This window comes from Rhinolophus sinicus, chromosome 3, assembly GCF_057876585.1.
Source record: "Rhinolophus sinicus isolate RSI-liver-muscle chromosome 3, RSI-T2T, whole genome shotgun sequence".
Lineage (NCBI taxonomy): Eukaryota > Metazoa > Chordata > Mammalia > Chiroptera > Rhinolophidae > Rhinolophus > Rhinolophus sinicus.
This window is the reverse complement of record NC_142503.1, coordinates 128,770,531-128,789,017: the sequence shown is the minus strand read 5'-3', so window position 1 is coordinate 128,789,017 and position 18,487 is coordinate 128,770,531. Positions and strand designations below refer to the sequence as shown.

The window sequence follows — 18,487 nt, the reverse complement described above, 5'->3', positions numbered from 1 at the left end:
AGTGCATAGCTTCCCAAGGGGAGTACTTCAAAGGTGACCATAGTGATATTCAGCAATGAGGTATGTAGCACTTTTTCTAGGATGCGTTTGCGAACTTATTTGTCTGACCCCTTATGTGCACCTACATACTCCTCAGACAATAACCTCCCAAAAGCAAATCCACTCTACGGGCAATTGACTAAATCTTCATGAATCAGTTGGATAAGCAACAAGTGTCATCTTTTTAAAAGCCAAGACTTAAAGATCCTCCAGTCCTAGAGTTAATAGGAAGAAGAAAGGTAGGAGCCCTGCTGAGGTTTTTGGAAAGCCCTCACGTGCTGTGACACAAACTCACCTTTGGGAAGAGAATCCATGTGACTGTGGAACCAAGTAAGTAACTTATTTGTCTGCTCTTCGAGGTTAAGGCATCCTCCATCTAAAGAGGTAGAAATACCAGGAAATGGGAAGTAATAGCATCAATATAGTGTCAAGGATAACTTTGGAGAAGATGTGAACTAGTCCCCTGCATGGGAGTTGAGCGAGAGGTTCTGTGTAAAAATAAAAAAAACTTGGGGGGAGGAGGCTGTGAAAGACCCCACACAGCTCAAGCGAAACAGAAAATTCTACTCACTCCATGGAATTCGGGTCAGGCTGTAGAGACCACAGAGTCATTGGCTCAACTCACCAAGTGGAGTCAGAACTGACCAGAAACAAGGATAATCTGAGTCTGGGTGAGCCTATAAGGTGGCTCCAGGTATAAATATTTCTGACCTTCTTTAGGCCAAACTTTATGCACAGAAGTGAGTCAGCCTCCTGGGCATAGATGGTGAGGCCATGATGAGTGGTCCCTGGTGTTGGCTACCTTCCTCTTCAGAAGAAAGGAACTGGTTCCAAACATCCATTTCTAATTGTTTGAGCTGCAAATGAAAACTCAGTTACAAGTGAGGAAGCTGGAAATTCTGGCTCCTAGTGAGACCAGATTCCAAGCAGAACAAAGTGATTGGGTAATGTTTCCAACTAAGAAATGCTTTAAAGTCTGTAGGACACAGCCAGGAGTATTTCCCTAAAGGCTCAGTCATGGTGTTCATCTTCCTCACTAAGAGGATATGGTGCCACTCACTAATTAACTGTTATAAAGCAATCGGTGCTAAAGTCGGCAAAGGATTGTACTCAACACAGGAGGCATCTTTCTGTGTCATTTAAGTGACATTTTAATTCAACTGTTCTTGCTGAAGGAAAAAAGACAGCAATCTCCATTTGGCAGCAGCTTTCAGTTAGATAGTGAATGTAATAAACAAATACAAAACCCCATTTCAAAGATCCTAGGGAAGTCTAGCCGTGGGGTTAGTGGTCCCAATTCTGCTGAGCTAGCTACTGGAAAAATAACTGCATGTCCTCGCCTGATGCCTCGGCACTCAACTTGGTTTTCCAAGGTAAGGAAGGCTCTAGGGAGGTGGGGTGGAAGAGTGTAATGGGGTGGGCTCCTCTTAGAGAAAGACTGGGGACAGGACAGTCCTGGGCGTATGAAGTGAAAGAGCCATAGAACTGTGGGCAAAGGAAGTGAAAACACGGAGAGCCGACTGGGCACCCCCAGACCTCACCCACTATGGGGAGAAGTGGGACAGGGGCTCTGCATCCAAAAAGAGATAGAAATCCAAAACTGTGTTGGCAGAATCAGAGCAGAGAAACTCAGATTTTTAAAAAATGTATAGTAAGATTTTGAAAACTCAACTAATTCAGGCCTTTGCCTTTAGACTAAATTTTCTAACTAAAATAATAGTTTATATAGATCTTCGACAAAGTTAATGACTGATTCCCCTGATTTCCCTTTGTTCACCCAAGTTCTTCCTAATAAATTAAGTTCTTCTGTTTACTGACTTACTTGATCCAGTGTTTTGCTAAGTGTGGAATGCATAACACATGATTTTAGATGGTACATAGATAGACTTACTTTTCACTTTAATTGCACTGTCTTTTAGTGGATATCAGAATAGAACAACTAGGTTGTCAAACCCCTCAATTTAAACTTTCCTTTTAATTACATTTGAAGTTTAAAAGTGAGTAAATTCAAAGAAAATTATTAAGCAAATTATACGACAGATGGATGTGACCGAAAAAACCAAAAGGAGACAAGATTAATTGAAGTGTGGGAAACACTGAACTGGTAAATCCCATCCTCCTCTGAAATAAAAAGACAAGCAGCATCCAGAGAGGGCAGGATCTAGAATATCTTTGTACGGTGCCTACTTTTTTAGCCAACTAATATTGGATTAAAGAGGCATCAGTTCAAACCCAGGCCTTTATCTTCGCAGAAGCCTACTTCCTTTTGATGCTTTCTTTCCTCTAGAGCTTCTTTCAAGTTCTTACTTACAGGCCAGCGGGTAGTACAAAACTAACAGAACAGGTCTACACAAACCCACAGCCCCAAATCCTCCACACCTTTCAGTCCTCTGGACAGAGAAAACCTGGGGATACCACTTAACTTCATAAGACAGAACGAGAGACCAGGACAAAACAGCATGAAATAAAGTGCCACAATGTAAATGTGTGCTACTGACAGTGACAATGACAAGAGCTAAGAAAAGGGCCACAGTCAGCAGGATCATCTTCATAAAAGTGGGCCATTAGATGGACTCAGAATAATATGGATTATTATATATCATCATTATATCAACTACTATTTGTTGAGTGTCTATTGTGTCTCCAGCCACTGGACTAGGTACTTTATTAATGAATGTCATTTTATTTAGTTCTCGCAGTGATCATGCAGAATTAGGTACTATTGCCTGCATTTTTTACCAAGCAGGAAGGGTTCCCTAAGATCACACAGCTTAGCAAAGTCAAAATTTGCACCAGCTGTCTGATTCCAGAATCTGTGCATTGAAGAGCTAGCTCTGCTTTTCTATTGGGGCTGCAGTTCAATTGGGGCACACATGCAGGTTTTTCCTGCTTGGCCCAGCTTCCCTCTCAGGCCTCTGATGAGCTCCTTTCCAAGCTGACTGCAGAGTCCGAAGCCACAGTGAAGCTGTTTCCCTTCCAGCTGCCATCCTCACTACTATCCCTCACTAAGGAAGGCCTCCTATCCCCAGACCAAAACCAGTTACCAAAACAGACATTCTCCAGGGGAGACCCCATCCCTCACATTACACCCCTGGGGCTTGAGGATCCCTAAAGTCAAAAAGATCCAGACGAGGATCAGAGCATCACCCCAAGAAAGAGGAGTCCACAAAATCCTGGGCTTATCAACATGTTTCTAAAAATTTCAGAAAATAACATTCCCCTTCCCATTTTTGGCATTCCCTCGCACTCACCGTGGGCATTGCCCAGAACGGAGCCTGTGACCTGCACGTCCCTCTGCCTGGAGCCATTTTCTCCCAGGGACTCACACAACTTTCTGCCTCTCCTGCTTCAGGTCTTTCTTTACTCAAATATCACTTCTAGTGAGGCCATCCTCAACCATCCCCTGTCATTCTACAATCCCTTACCCTGCTGTAATTTTTATAGTGTTCATCTCCACTTGAAATTTTGTATGCTCGTTTACCATCTGTCTTCTTTTGTCCCATAAGGGAAAGGACTCTAAGTTGTTCCTTACTGTATCCATGAATACTCGTACATTGAATACACTAAATGAATGTTTGTTGAATGAATGAATGAATGGATGGATGGATGAATGAATGAATGAATGGACAAGTCAGCTGTAGGTTCAGGCAAAAGGAAATAGAAACGAAAGCAAGCTAGGAACCTGCAGAGCCAAACTTGAGTCCCAGCTCTGCAACCTGTGACAAGTCACTGTCACTATATGCCTGGCACTCTTCTAGGTGCTCGGGAAATCAGCATGAACAAAACAGACAAAAATTCATTCTTGATTGTAGCTTTCATTCTAATAGCGAAAGACAGATGGTGAATATATAGTATTTAAATATATAGTATTTTAGGTGGCAATAAGCCCTGCGAAGGAAAAATAAAGCAGGGAAAGAGAATAAAGACTATTAGTGGGAGGGAGCAGTGTGCAATTTTTAACAAAGGCGTCACAGAAGGCCTCATTGGAAAGGTGACATTTGAGCAGAGACTAGAGCGGGTGACAGAATGAGCTATGCAGATATCTGGAAGAAGAACAATTCCAGACAGAGGGAACACAAGTGCAGCCTGGGGTGTGTGAAGGGTAGTAAGGAGGCCTGTGTGGCTGGAGGAATGTGAGTGACAGGAAGAAGATTTGAAAGTGAGGTCAGGTTGGTAATGGGAGTGGGGAGGGGGTGGTTTGTAGGCTACAGTAAAGACTTCAGTTTTTGGATTAGAGGGGGAAGATTAGAGAATGGACCAGAGGTCACACTTGACCTAGAAAAAAGACCAAGGGAGACAGAAACCTGAATTCCAGTCCTTACCCATAGCCCTAAGAAGTGGGCACTTTCATTTCAACCACCAAAGACATAGGATTCTGTTCTCCCTCAGCAACCTTGCCCTACAGTCCTACCCCTGGGGAGCTCTGCCAATTAGTGAAATTACATCCTTCAAGTAAAACTTATTTTCTCTGAGTCTAACCCTAATAAACATTCTAATAATTACACTTAGGCTTTCCAGTTTAGAGAATGCTATATAGACACCCTTTTATTTAATCTTATAACCTCCCAATATAGAAGAGCTTACCCTCATTTTATAAAGGAGGCAAATGAAGCTCAGTGAACCTAAGGAACTTGGCCAAATTACACTCCTGGTGTGGGATAGAGTCAAACTAGGTTTCAGGTTTTCTGACAACTTTCTTCTTCACGAGAACTGAGAACCGCTCTCCATTTTAATGATTCTCAAAGTATGATCTGCAATCCTTTATGGGCTGTAAACTGATCTGAAAGTGCGTATTCTTTCCCTGGTTTTTACGAGTGATACACAGGCAATCTCATAGACTCTGATTTTTATACACAACAGAGGTTAATTTAACTGTCACTTTTGAGTGTGAGTATGTCATTAAAGCTTGCTAAAAATTGACATTCATGAATATATTATTAAAAGATACTGAAGATTCTAATTCTATTTTATCCTAAGAAGTCTGGCTGCTGTACAATGCTCGGCAATGAGGCAAAGCTCTGGCTGCATAGGACGTGGAATTCCCCTAAAAGATAGGGATGAATGGGGTACATAACTCTCTAGATCTTTGCCCCACCTAAGTGAAGCCTAAAAATTGAGAACCACTGCTCTGTGACCAGCGTGCCACCTTTCTTTCCTCCTGATCAAACTAAGAAACTCCTTTCCAGCCGCTCTCATTCAGACCACAAATTCAGATTGTAACATGGCAAAAGCTTAGATTTCTACTTGATACAGTAATCACCTCCTGTTTAGTCCTGAAGGACAGCCCTCAAGACTTAGGAGGAAAGAAATTAGGCCAGATGTGACAGAAAAATCCCATCCAATGCCTATCACGTGACTTGGCAACTGGGGCCAGGGTTGCCATAAAGAGAAAGCAAGAGGTTTTTAGATTGGGTTTATCAGCTGTGGAAAAGCACTGATCTTTGGCAAAGGAACCTACCTGGAGGTACAACCAAGTAAGTGATTCATTTTTTCCTTATTATGACCACTAGGTTTGGCAATTAATTATCTTTGTTAAATATTTTCCCAGCTTGGAAAACACTTTTCACGTTGTTGAAAAATCCTTCCAGCAGGTACTTTAGCAACAAGGGATGGTCTGAGGACCAGGGACTAGGTTTCTGGATGGGGCATGTGCTGCAGTGGATCTACTGGATTACTATCCTTCCTAGAGCACCTTTGCTATCTTCCTTCTACTTCACTAATGTTAGAGAACCAGCTTACTGAATACCCGTGCCTTTGCCATTTCCAGATGTAGGCCATGACCAACCTATACTCTAGTAAATGTGAGGTGTAATGACGTGCGTGTTAGACCAAGAATTCAAAGATCATTTTCTAATCCTTCCCTTTGGCTGACAAGCTCTGTGACTTCACTGAACTCTAGCTTCCCTCTAGCTAGACCGAATGATTTCCAAGGTCTCCCAGCTGTCGCACACTATGATCCTGATGATCACCCAGACCAATTCTTAGGGACAATTAGTAGGAAAACCAAGGAAGTCCAATGGTATAAACATCTTACCACCCAATAGGAATTCTGTGATTTAATTAAAAAGGCACTGGAAAAGGAGTCAAAACTCTCCCAATGCCCTTGTGCTACCACAGAGGTTTTGACAAGTGATCACTGAGGCTCCTTTCAGTCCTACCATCGATTATTCTGGTTCAGTGGATGGAAACTGAACTCTGCAGACCTGAGAGTGAGACCCAGCTCAGCCACTCACTATCTTAACACGTTGCGTACGGCGGGGTTTAAATCCCTCATACCCCTCTGTTCCGGCAGGTTTTTAAAAGAAACTACTTTAAAATGCACTCTTCTCTTTAAAGCGTAAATGCTTCTATGTCATTTGTTATTTTTCTATGGAATTTTTTAGGATTTACTCACCTATGATGTTAGTAATCCCTCCTGGTGTGATACTGCAGAAAGCAGCTTCCTTTGTGCAGTGGGACACGGCAAAAATTGCATATGTACCGTTTCACTTCTCACTTTTTTTGATGCGCACACTTTACACACCCGTGTGTGATATTTTTTCTTTCCTCTTCCCACTATGGGCTCCAGATGATGTGTGGCCAAACCTCCCGAGAGCCTGGCCAGATTGTCTTCCTTGGGGGCCCCGCTGCGGAGGCACTTTCACAGCTGGTTCCCTATTGCCACTCGTCTCACCTCCCTGTCTTGGCCTCTCACTGCTCTCTGCCCAGTCTTCTGAAATTCTCGTTATCCGTCCTTAACGCATGCCTCAGAAAAAAACGAAGATTCTCGTGATCCGTACGCAACATGTTAACCACTCAGCTTCAGTGATTTCATCTGTAAGATGGATCTAATAATACCACCTCTTAAATTTGTTATAATGATGTTTGTTGAGGCAGTATAAACACAAGCTGTTTGTAAGTAGTAAAGTACTTATACAAATGGTAGTCATCTATAATTATTATGATCCTTTGGATAGACTCCAAGTCTTTCGCATCAATGGCTTTTGTTCTAATCATTACGTCCTTCCACCTCTGACTGAGGCATAATTCTTTGTGATTGACTTAAGCCTTAAGTTATGTTTCTGCTGACAATTGCCATTTGGCAATATCAGCAACACCAAAATAATTCCTTTCTCCCTGTGAAAATGTGATCCTGAAGCAAGATCTGGAGGTATAAGATGACATGTTGAGGAGATAAAAGCAGAAAACTTAGGGACTTTCCTAAGTGTTAACACTCAAAAGACAACACACATCAAACAAGCTGCCAAAATATAGCGCTTAGATCTCAGAAACCCTTGCAAAGTTCTGTGTCTCCAGCCACACTTGTTCTGTTCCACCCACCCCCTTCCAAAACAGATGGATCAGACAGAAGGCAAATAGGTAGCAAGGTTTTTTGTAATGATGCCTGAAGTGGTGTATTAGTAGCACAACTCATCTTTGGAAAAGGAACTCAACTCATTGTGGAAGCAAGTAAGTTATGCATTTTATTTCAGCCTGTATATTCCCTTGGAGTTGTGGCATAATCTTGAATGAATGGAGCTTCTTGGGAAGTTGGGAGGTTCTAAATTGGAAATACACTGGGGTTTGTTGTTGTAGTTGCAAAGAGTTGGGAAAAAATTTATGGACAAATTCATTAGGTTTCTCTTAAGAAAATATTCTGTGTATGCTTGGAAACTCTGTTCTGAGGATTAGTATTAAAAAGTCTTCTACAACTGCCTAACTAAAGCCCTTAGTCTGGCCTCCAGTCAGGGACTGGGACCAGGGAAAAGGTAATCCCTAGATGAGGAGGGTCTCTCCATTATTTATGAGGAAAACGAGCCATGGCCATGGCGTTAAACGAGGGATGATTAGAAAAATATTATTAAAGAAGGAGTTAGATGAAAAGAACCTTCTCTCCTTCAAATGACAAAAGCCAATCTTGCCCTTGTCTCTTTTTTGCTGAGAACTTGCATTAAATCAACATGCTTGGCTCAAACTAAATGATCCACAAGGTCCCATCCTCGTCTAGGCCTGCTGAGAGCAGTTATGTGCTCACCTCCCCTGTTAGCCCTGACTCTGTAGAGGGTTCAGGAGCCTACATCCAATATAGAAACACAGCCACCAACTTCAAGACAATAAAGAAGTAGCGGTACGCTCCTGGAGGCATTGTCCACCGGTAGTCTGTTCCAGTGTTTGGAAATCCAGGGGCTATACTCAGGTAGTTGGGGTAACTGCCAACTGTCACTCACTGGGACCAGTCCAGAAAACAACAGTCTTTCAAATGCTTTCCAAAATGCCAAGTCCACTGGGGCAAGCATTGCCGCTTACATGGCTAGATTTTGTTTTGTTTTTTATTCTGAGGAAATAAAGAAGCAGAAAGGTACAGAAATGTAGGGAGGCTGGCAGTCCTAAAAGTGACTGCTAATGTCAACAGGATCTCTGCCTCTCAGGGGATAATATGAACTTACCGGGGTTCTTGATTGCCTGTTGCTTTCAGGCAAATCGTGGAATTTGGTGAGTTTTCTTATCTTGGAGGGGAGAGAGACGAGAGCCATGAAAAGGACAGAAACAGAATTATGTTGTAGCTGATTGCAATCCGATTGGTGTTGGGCAAATTGCATCTGAGCAAAAAGTATTATGTTTCATTTTCCCTTTAAATCATTTCCACTTGAAACTCAGAATTATCTGCAGTGTTAGAATCAAATCTCGGAAGCTGTGCCTTTGGGAGTTTTAGGGAAGAAGAGATGAAAGTGATGCTTAGCCCCTCAGCCGGGATGCTGGCCGCGCTCTCCAATGATACTGCATTTACTTCTTTGTTTTTCTCTTCTTGCAGTGATGGAATGTAATATGATGATGTGAAGCTCAGGTAGGGGGAGTGAGAATTTCAAATCAAGCCCCCAATCCTTAATGTTTTGACAGCAAATCATGGCCCTATACAACTGTCATTCCCTTTGGCTCGAGCCCTGGACTCTTGATTTTGGTGATGAGACAGAGAAATCCATAGGGTCTTTAAATTCATTTTCACCTGATTCCTATATTCCCCTAAAGCCACAGCCAAGAGAAATTACAAAACAAAAGTAAGCAATCCAAAAGAGGCGCTGGCTCCTGAGACCTGCATTCATGACACACAGCGCCACTGGGCTCCCCTTCCGGCTGCCAATCTCTTGTTCAACCTTCAGGTCTTTAGAAAGCCTTTCACTGGCCTCAGAGAATTCAAAAGCAGATTTGTTGTTATTGTGAGACTCAGTCTGAGTGATGGGGAAGAAATTAGGTTTCTAATCAAAAAGCAGTATTTGGAACCCAAGAGAAGGGAACCAGAGTATGAGAAAAAGACCTGTGTCTAAGCTCTCCTCATTCTAACATTCATTATAACACATGTCAACATCCCGAGCCCCAGCCCTACTCCCAGGCTATTGTGTTCTTCTTAGAGACACCTCCCAATAAACTGGGAGTTAAGTTTTCTATCTTAAAGGCAGCTCTTGGTCACCTGCCACCCTCTTCTCTTGCTCTGTCTCAGCCCTGTCCGCTGTCCCAGGGCTTCTCAGCTGGGGATTTCATGCTCACATCCTTATCCATCAGTTAAGCTATTATTAGCTTCAAAGAAAACTGAGACTGTGTGCTCGCCTCCCTGAGCTCATCAAGGGCAGCTTTGTAGTTCTCTCAGCTGTGGGGTCTTTGGCTGGGACCCAAGCTGGGGAGTCAGGGCACAGATGTTCTAGCCCAGGCCCCAGGGCCAGCCCCAGGCTGGTTACCTGTGAAGCAGTGTTGCAATGTGCTCCTGGGACACCCGGAAGATGACTTTTGGAGCTGGCACCAAACTCTTCGTGGAGCCCCGTGAGTTGATTTTTCCCCCCTATATTTCAAGGGATAAATTGAGTCTTAGGACTGGGGCAGCCATCCAGTTTGCGTTACTTGCGAAAGTATACCTACCCTCTTTCCCCGAAAATAAGACCTAGCCAGACAATCAGCTCTAATGTGTCTTTTGGAGCAAAAATTAATATAAGACCCTGTATTATATTATATTGTATTATATTATTATTATATTAAACACCCTATCTTATATTATAGTAAAATAAGACCTGGTCTTATATTAATTTTTGCTCCAAAAGATGCATTAGAGCTGATGGTCCGGCTAGGTCTTATTTTCGGGGAAACACGGTAGGAGACATGCACTGGACCAGAGTGGTGACACTAGACTGAATCACTGAAGTAGCTCTGCAACTACTTCTATTTTTTAAAAAACACATGTTATAACTATAGCTCCTGCTTACTTCTGAAATCTTCAGAGCAGCCCAGAAAGCACAAAGCAATCTAGAAGAATTGTACTAATAATTGGAGCATATGGGTGCAGAAGGGACAGTGGCAGCGACACTTTGGCCCAAATTCCCCAGGAAGTTACTTTATCCTTACACATCCCTTTGGCTAAAGTGATGAGTGTTCATGCTTCATTGCAACCTGAAAACTAATATCCTGAAGCTTGGAAGATTTAGGAGACAGGTGGTTAATCTGGTCGGAGTAATCGGGTAGAGCAAACATATTTCAGTGTTCAAGTTAAATCCCATATTGGCAGAGAGCCTTGAAATTATGACTGACATTTGTTATAGATGTTGCAATTCTTAGGGAACCTATAGGACTCTCTAGTATGTGAATCTAAATGCTAGATGATTTCTAAGTTTATAAATTCAGAAAGACTATTCAAGAAAGGTATACACTACTTTTTGTATTGTTTACCAGCATATACTTAGCATTGGATTGGTACTCATAAAAAAAGAGAAAGTCTGAAAATAAAATAACAATTGTCCAAACAAATAACACTTTGAAACACATGTTGAAATGTAATTGCATTTGTGAACCAAGAAGACTGGAAATTCTCAAAAGATAAACAATTAATTAAAAATTTAATTTAAATTTTGAAGTACAGTAGTGAAAATTTTATACAATTTCAAATTTGGGTTTAGGTCCAATGTAAAATAGACTAGGTTACATATAGCAACTATATTGAATGCATTCCATTTTTTTAAAAAGCTCACTTCAGTCAGCTAGCCTTTTATTTGGTAACCATGATGCCAAAGAATGAATTAGATAAAACACTTTTCTTTCAAACAATTGTTTTGAACATATAGACATTGAAAAATAGAGTCTGAGAAAATTGTTTTACCAAATCAATACACTCCGCTCTATTTGAAATGCTGACTAACAGATTCAGAGCTCAATATCATGAGTGTATGACCTTCTTCAAATGTCTGTGTTGTCAGCTATCTTATATTGTTCAAATTATTCAAATCAGGTCTCTCCAGTCCAAAGTGATCATTGATGATTGCCTTTAAATATAGATTTTTAAAACCCTAGCAAACCTTAATTAGCCAACTAAATCGGACTAGGATTGGGTCATACTCTTAAGTAACCAAGGAGATAGAGTTGTTTTGTTTTTGTTTTTTAATGGATGAATTTCCTTCCTCTGTAACTCATAACTCCTTTGAAAATCAACCAGAATACATCTCAAACCAAAGTCAGCATAGTGAGCAAGAAATGTCGCAGTTCTGAAGGGAGGAAAATGAATGGAACATGTGGTTTCTAAACCGTTACTGCTAGGCTTATCAGTGTCTGTTATCAGTGGCTTCAGCTATGCCAGGAAACAAAACAATGAAGGTTTTCTCACATAGGTTGAAAGCAGGTTCCAGGAGAACCCTTTGAAAAATCCCCACTCTCTTTCTTGTCTAGAGCCAAAGCCAAAAATATAAGGAATCAGATGCTTAGGAATGATTTTCCTACCCTGAGTCCCTGGAACAGAATCTAGTCTTTTAGCTGAGCTTCCCAGAAAAGAAAAAAATAAGAATTTTGATGGTAGTGATGAGGAGGGGTTCCTCCAAACAGCTGATTCTCTAGTAAAGCCCTGATCGGCCACGGCCCATTTACAAAGTAGTGAGCAGCAGGAACTTCCCAAGGAGCAATAACTCCATCTCAAACTGGTGTAACCGATTGATTTGGTTATAACTCTACTACCATGAGCTTCACAGCTGAAGCCCAAATCCAGATTCAGAATAGAGCATTAGAAAAATCACTCCATTTTCATATTCATTACCAAGGCTTTTTGTATAGCAATAGCTTATGTCTTGATTGTAGGTCATTGTAAATAAAAGTACATTGGAATTCATCATATTTTTAATTTGATATGAAAGAGCCAAACTTACCTAAGTTTTAAATATTAAGAGCCATATTCACACAAGTTAATGATATTAAAAATCATCAGTTAAGCTTATGATTGGGAATAGATCCAGATCAAAATTCACAGGTTGGTTGTCTTTCCTGATTTCAGGCATTTACAAGGCTCTTTCTTTAGCAGTTATTTGAAGATAGCCTAAGAGTCCAAGACGTCATAGACAAAATTTATCATAACGCAGAAACTTCAATAAGGCACAATTGGAGAGAATCATTACTACCTCCCTCAAAGCTTCAAGACTTTCCGTTTTAAGGGGGGGAAAATGATGCATATACAGAGTAGCTGCGAGATGATAGTCCAAGGTAAGGCGTGAAAGGGGAGAAGGCCAAGAGGAGACCCAATTCTGGGGACCAACATTCCACAGCTCCACTTAGAATAAATCAAGAAAAATGGACTTAAACTGGTTTTATGTTTATGTCATTCCTGAGAATGATAGTCGTTATTCTCTGATTAAAGGCTCAAAGGAAACTGTAGGGGATGCTTACAAAAGAATAAGTATTCACCTAAAGGCAGAGAGATATACCACTTAACTTCAGCAGATCCCTTTCAGTCCATAACATGGGGGTAACACCCTGAAGTGACGCCAATACTATCATCTTCATAGTGTTTGAACCAATTATGTAGTCCTCATGCCCTTGATTCTTTAATTGACATAATGCACAGCATGAACACCTGATCTCCCCTCAAGAGCCCATGCATTTAAAATAAACAAACTGATACAGACAGGTATTCAGGCTGACCTCTATTATCCAGAAAAATAATTAATAAAACATAGGTCATTGAAATTCAGATGATCCAGAACATTTTTGTAGTTGTTATTTTCCATCTCTGCTCCCAGCCATATCTCTTAGTAGTTCCTAACTTGAAGTCAAACTGACTGCCTTTCATTTCTGCTACGCTTGGTAATCCTTTGATGGAGTTGCTAACAATCCCAGGTCACTAATGGGTTGCAGGAAAGTCTAGGTTGTGGTGTTTGGTCCCAGATAAATTGAGGTAAACACCATTGTTTAATCCAACATATTGTGGATAATCATCTCAAAAAATAAATTGATTATATTTGCAGAAAATCAGCCTCCTGCCAAACCATCCGTTTTCATCATGAAAAATGGGACGAATGTTGCTTGTCTGCTGAAGGATTTCTACCCCAAGAATGTAACTATAAGTCTCCAGTCATCCAAGAAAATAATAGAATTTGACCCTGCTTTCGCCGTTTCTCCCAGTGGGAAGTACAGTGCTGTCAAGCTTGGTCGATATGCAGATTCTAATTCAGTGACATGTTTAGTTCAACACAACAATGAAATCGTGCACGCCACTTACACTGAACCGAAAACAAACACGTCGGGTAGGTCGTATCTGGCCTCAAGGGGCTAAGATTGTGGGGAAGAAAAGTTGGGGGAAAGGGAAATTGGAGATGTAAACTCTTGATAGATGGCTCTTAATATGGCATAATGCTGGAAACAAGACTTAGGCCCAACCATAGCCCGTCATTGATTGGGAATTGAACTCTCTGCATTTCTGAGCTGGAATCTAAGATAGAGTTCATCTTATTTCATCCCCTTCTCTCTTCTTTACCAACAGCTGTCTCCTTTATATAATACTAATGACTATCCTACTACTAGACTCTGGGGTTGAAAATCCATGTGAAGTCTAATCGCGTGTAAAGGCCAAAACAAAGGGCAGCCCAGCCTCTCATGGGTTAAGAATCCTAGTTCTTCCTACAAATTAGAGGCATGCCTGGATGTTAGCTTCATGGTATAATTAGAAAAGGGAAAGAAAAAAAAAAACCCTAGGATGCCAGGTATGTCGGCTGTGCAAATAGCTGTGCTGCAATTTGTCAAGCTGTGCTGCATGACCTTTACCAAGTCACACCTCAGGTCCTCAGTTTACTTACTTAAAGTCTTTTCTCGTTTTAACACCTGAAATACTTTGAGCTCCTTGTTTACCAGTGTAAGCCTGACCACTGCTTTTGTTCCAGGTAATCTAAAACCAGTGGAAACTGAAAACATACAGCAAACTTCAGAGAAATGTCCTAAACTCAAAGGTTAGTTGAAATCAAAGGGCCAGCTTCACAATTGAGGGTTACAGCAGATTCTGTAAATGTCAAATGGGGCCCAAAATCATCAGATTTCAAAAGAAAACAATAACCATGCCTGAGCCCCCTTGGTTCCCTCTGACTCTCCCCGGACAGCTTGGGCTACAAGCATGGGTTTCCAAAGCTTGCCGGGATGGGTGTGAGCAGCAGCCTTGGGTCACCAAGGGCTGTCTGGGACCAAGCTAGGCTTGCAGACCAGGAAGAATAATGGTGATTTGGGGCAGGCTGGTGTCGGTGTTGTGGGCCCAGCTCCTAAAAGGTAATGTTATCTCTTGTGGAAGCCACCATCTTCACTCTTGTTCACTGCAGTGCACGCCGAGAAGGTGAACATGATGTCCCTCACAGTGCTGGGGCTCCGAATGTTGTTGGCCAAGACTGTTGCCGTCAATTTTCTCTTGACTGCCAAGTTATTTTTCTTGTAAGGTAAGAATTAGTGGCTTCTTATTCTTGCCTACACCCAAACTATGCTGCCCATGGAGAAAACGAGTTTGGGAATGGTAAAGACCAAGAAGCACTGGGAAGTGAAAAACACATAGAGATGAACATCTTTCAAGTTAATAAGTTGAGTCATCTCAGATACTCAGCATAACAACACCCCATCTTGTTATCCTTTTATTTCAAGCCAAACTCAAACCCATTATATTGTATAATATAATGGAATACTAGCCAATAACTCCTGCCTACAACCCAGAAGCTTAAAAACTGGAGCTTAATAAGAATTAATCTTCTTCATTTGCTATTTTGTTTATCTGGCCAAGGGGCCATGGGTTATTTTCAAGGCCATCACTAAAGGCTGACCTAGAGAATATTCAGGGAGAGGAGAATCTGTTTTTGCCCAGACAAAAGGGATGCCACCTCCAGATCCTTAACCATAGGATTCCGATATGTAGATCAGACTATCTTTGGGGTGAGCCTATACCCTCATTAGTCATCAACACCCCACTACTAGCTACTCAGGAAACATGAAGTCGAGGCTGAGACATTTATTATTTGCCTATTACTTGCATTCCCCCTTCAGGTAAATTTAGATATGAAATTCGAAGCGAGGTCTAGGCTTGCCTTTGAAGCTCCTTCTCCAGTACCCCCAATTACTCCTCAGTCCCAGCTCCTGATCTAGGAACAACTCTAGACTTAGAGTGTTGGACTGATCCGACCCAACTTACAAGCATATCCAGTCATTCCCAAACAGGCGACTCTTTTACCAACGGTCCCAAGGACACAGGCCATATGGCTACACTAGGAGTCAGAAGATCTGAGTTTTAGTCCTGACTTTGTCACTAACTCACTATGTTACCTTAGCCAGGTTGCCTCACCTCTCTGGGCCTAGGGTTTTGTATCTGTAAAACAAAAGAGTTACAAATGACTAAAGGAGAGCAAGTGGGTTTCATGACTTGTGCCAACATTGACACACTGATAATGACTAGGTGTAGAAGGGAAATGTGCCATGATTGATTAGTGATGTCTGCAGTGGTGCAGCGATAGCAAGTACTGGCCATCCCCAGACTACAGGCCAGTACAACTCCTTCCAGCACTGATGGTCTATGCTTCTGTACCAACTCTGACAATTTTCCTTCAATTGCAGGCTGACTGACATAAGAAGGCTACACTCCCTGAAAGGAACCGAAAGCCTACAGAGGTGCTATCTATCTCTTAGGCTTCTGACTTCTCAGTGATTCAAGTTAACCCACCACAGCCTTGCTTAAATTGCTGCTACCCAAACCAGTTTTTCTTCAAAGGCAACAAACTTAGTTTATCCTCCAGCCTGATGGAACGACAAAAGTCCTGGAGGGTAGGGGTTTGTGGTCCTAAGTGCTTTAGGATATAGAAATACAAAGGGATAGAGGGCTCATTTTTTACTGATAGACTTTGAAAATGGTGTTTGGTTCATCTGACTTTCTTTGCCTTCAGAAGTAGAAAGTGGGAGCCAACAGGTTACCAGCTCCATTCTCCAAGAGGAAAGCAGACCCTGGGGGAAGGAGAGCAGGACTCCTTTACCTAAACATGAAAGGTTCTGCTCAACCCAGCACTAGATTTGTCCCAAACCAGCATCTCATCCACAAAAGTACTTTCTGCTCTTTCTACTATTTTACAAACAAAATTAGATTTGACATCCCTAACACCCATGACGTAGGCAAAGGGGTTTCTAAAATCTCATCTAAATACTTACTCTCCAAGCTCTTAGCAGAGATCAGAGTAAAATACAGAAGAAATGCACTTCTATTAATTGATTTAACAAACATGAATTGATTCCCTCTAAGTTCCAGGTACTTTGTTTAAGATGCAAAAATGAGTAAGACAGGGGCCTTGCTTTCAAGCAATTCACATACAAGTGTTTTTGGAAGGAGGGCTAGGAATGAGAGCCCAGATTTCCCCTGTAAAAACAGTATCTTTACTATCCTTGCCCACCAATCTATACATAGGGACTTGGACAGTGACTCTCGCCTGGGCACTTGGTATTGATGGTTTTCTGCCATTCTGCTCTGATACTGTCTCTGTTGCATTTATTAAAGTGTATTGTGTGTGCCTCACCTCTGGCTTTACTCATTGCGACACCACAGGGGAAATGTGGGTACTGTGAACGCAGTTACTCAGACAAAAGCCAAACTGAGCTTACAGGTCACACCGCAGCTTCCTGAGACCCCAGCCTCCAGGTTTCTGTCACAGAGACCCAGCCCTGGGTTTCCTGCTGTTGACGCTACTGCTACAGCAATAACACCAGCAGCATCCCCGGTGTGGCCCAGGAGCTCTGCTACTCTGACGCCAGCAAGACCACAGCTGTTTCCACGTGCACCCACTCAGGTAGCAGAGCCCTAGCAACCCGGTATCGCAGTTTCCTCAGCAACTACATGGGGTGTCAAGTGAGGTTACAAATGAAAGAGCACCCCTCACCAAAAACTCCTTTGCCATTGCCATCTGCAAACTCCCACATCATGTCCTCACAGTCCAAATCAAAGAAAGGAGGCAGTAGCACTCTGAGTCAATGGATTCAGGACAACTAGATGGACAAGCCAGGTCCGTCCAGGGAAAAACCATGAAAAGATTCCATACAACTTCAGCTTATATGTGTAAAGAATGCCTGTTCCCAAAACATTCACATCTGTTGCCTTTGGTCACATGAGGCTGTTTCTCTGTAGTTGCTAAGAACAAAAACAATCACCTCCTCCTTTTTTAGATGGAAAAAAAAATACGTTCCCCCAAAAAGGTATGTACCTTGTCCAATGTCATCCAGTGAGGTAGGGATATTGCTGGGAGCAGAGCCAAGTTATCAAGAGTGCCACCCAAAGTTCCTCTACGAGAGCATACTACATCCTCAAAACCAGGACAAGGGATTGATTTAAAGTTCAGCAAGACCCAGTCCGGCTAAATATATTTAGCATGTGACTGAGCCACCCTCTGGCCCGCTTCAGATCATCAGAAAAATGCATCCTAGCACATCACAGGACCATGAATTTCTTCCACCAAAAGGAGCATCCAGGAAAGATTGGAGGTAGGAGCCTGAGGGGGCTGTGTCTGCCTTCACATCTGGGGGCTACCATATTTGTGGATTATAGTTTTCCAGAGCTTTCATGTGCAGCATCTCATTTAAGTCCCACAGCAGCCCCGAGTGAGTCTCCGAAAGATTGTTACACACACACAATAGGAGGCAAAACAGAAGCCTGAGAGGCTGAGTCATTTGCCCATGACCTTTGGCTCCCTCACCCATGTTCTTTCCATTTCTCTCAATGGTGACTACTCTTCACCGGCCTGTTTTAGTGCCCAGATAAACTGCTGCCCAAATCACCTACTGAAAGCCTCCTGGGATGCAGCTGCACGAGAGAGCCCTAGGAAGGCACAGCACCCTAGCTCTGGCATTAACCAGCTACCTGACCTTGTAGACGTCCTTCACCTCTCTGGGCTTCAGCATGTTTCCTATAAAATAATGTCTGAAGCTTCCACTATTTCTAAGATTACATGTAATAACTAATAGTTGCTTTACGGCAGAGAATTCAACAGAAGTAGAGGAAGGAGGGACCACGTCCCAGGCTGAGAGTGCGTCTATTTTGACATCACATAGTTGGTTTTCCCTGGAGGGAATTCTCTCCCCGGAGACACCACTGAGCACTAAACTCAGAGACTTTGAAGCTGGGATTCTGGGATTCACAGACAACTTTCTGGGACTATCTCAGTGCTCTTCAATG

The 18,487-nt window shown here is 42.2% G+C and overlaps 1 gene segment (V, D, J or C); it reads left to right on the top strand.

Moving 5' to 3' along the window:
• The window catches only part of LOC148758626 (T cell receptor delta constant-like), a 48,874-nt gene extending 32,037 nt beyond the window's left edge, over positions 1-16,837 (top strand). The window contains 5 exon segments of the C gene segment in view: positions 7,444-7,488; positions 13,281-13,559; positions 14,193-14,258; positions 14,619-14,732; positions 15,892-16,837. Of these exon segments, the coding sequence occupies positions 7,444-7,488; positions 13,281-13,559; positions 14,193-14,258; positions 14,619-14,731 (503 nt within the window).
• Positions 16,838-18,487: the final 1,650 nt, after the last annotated feature.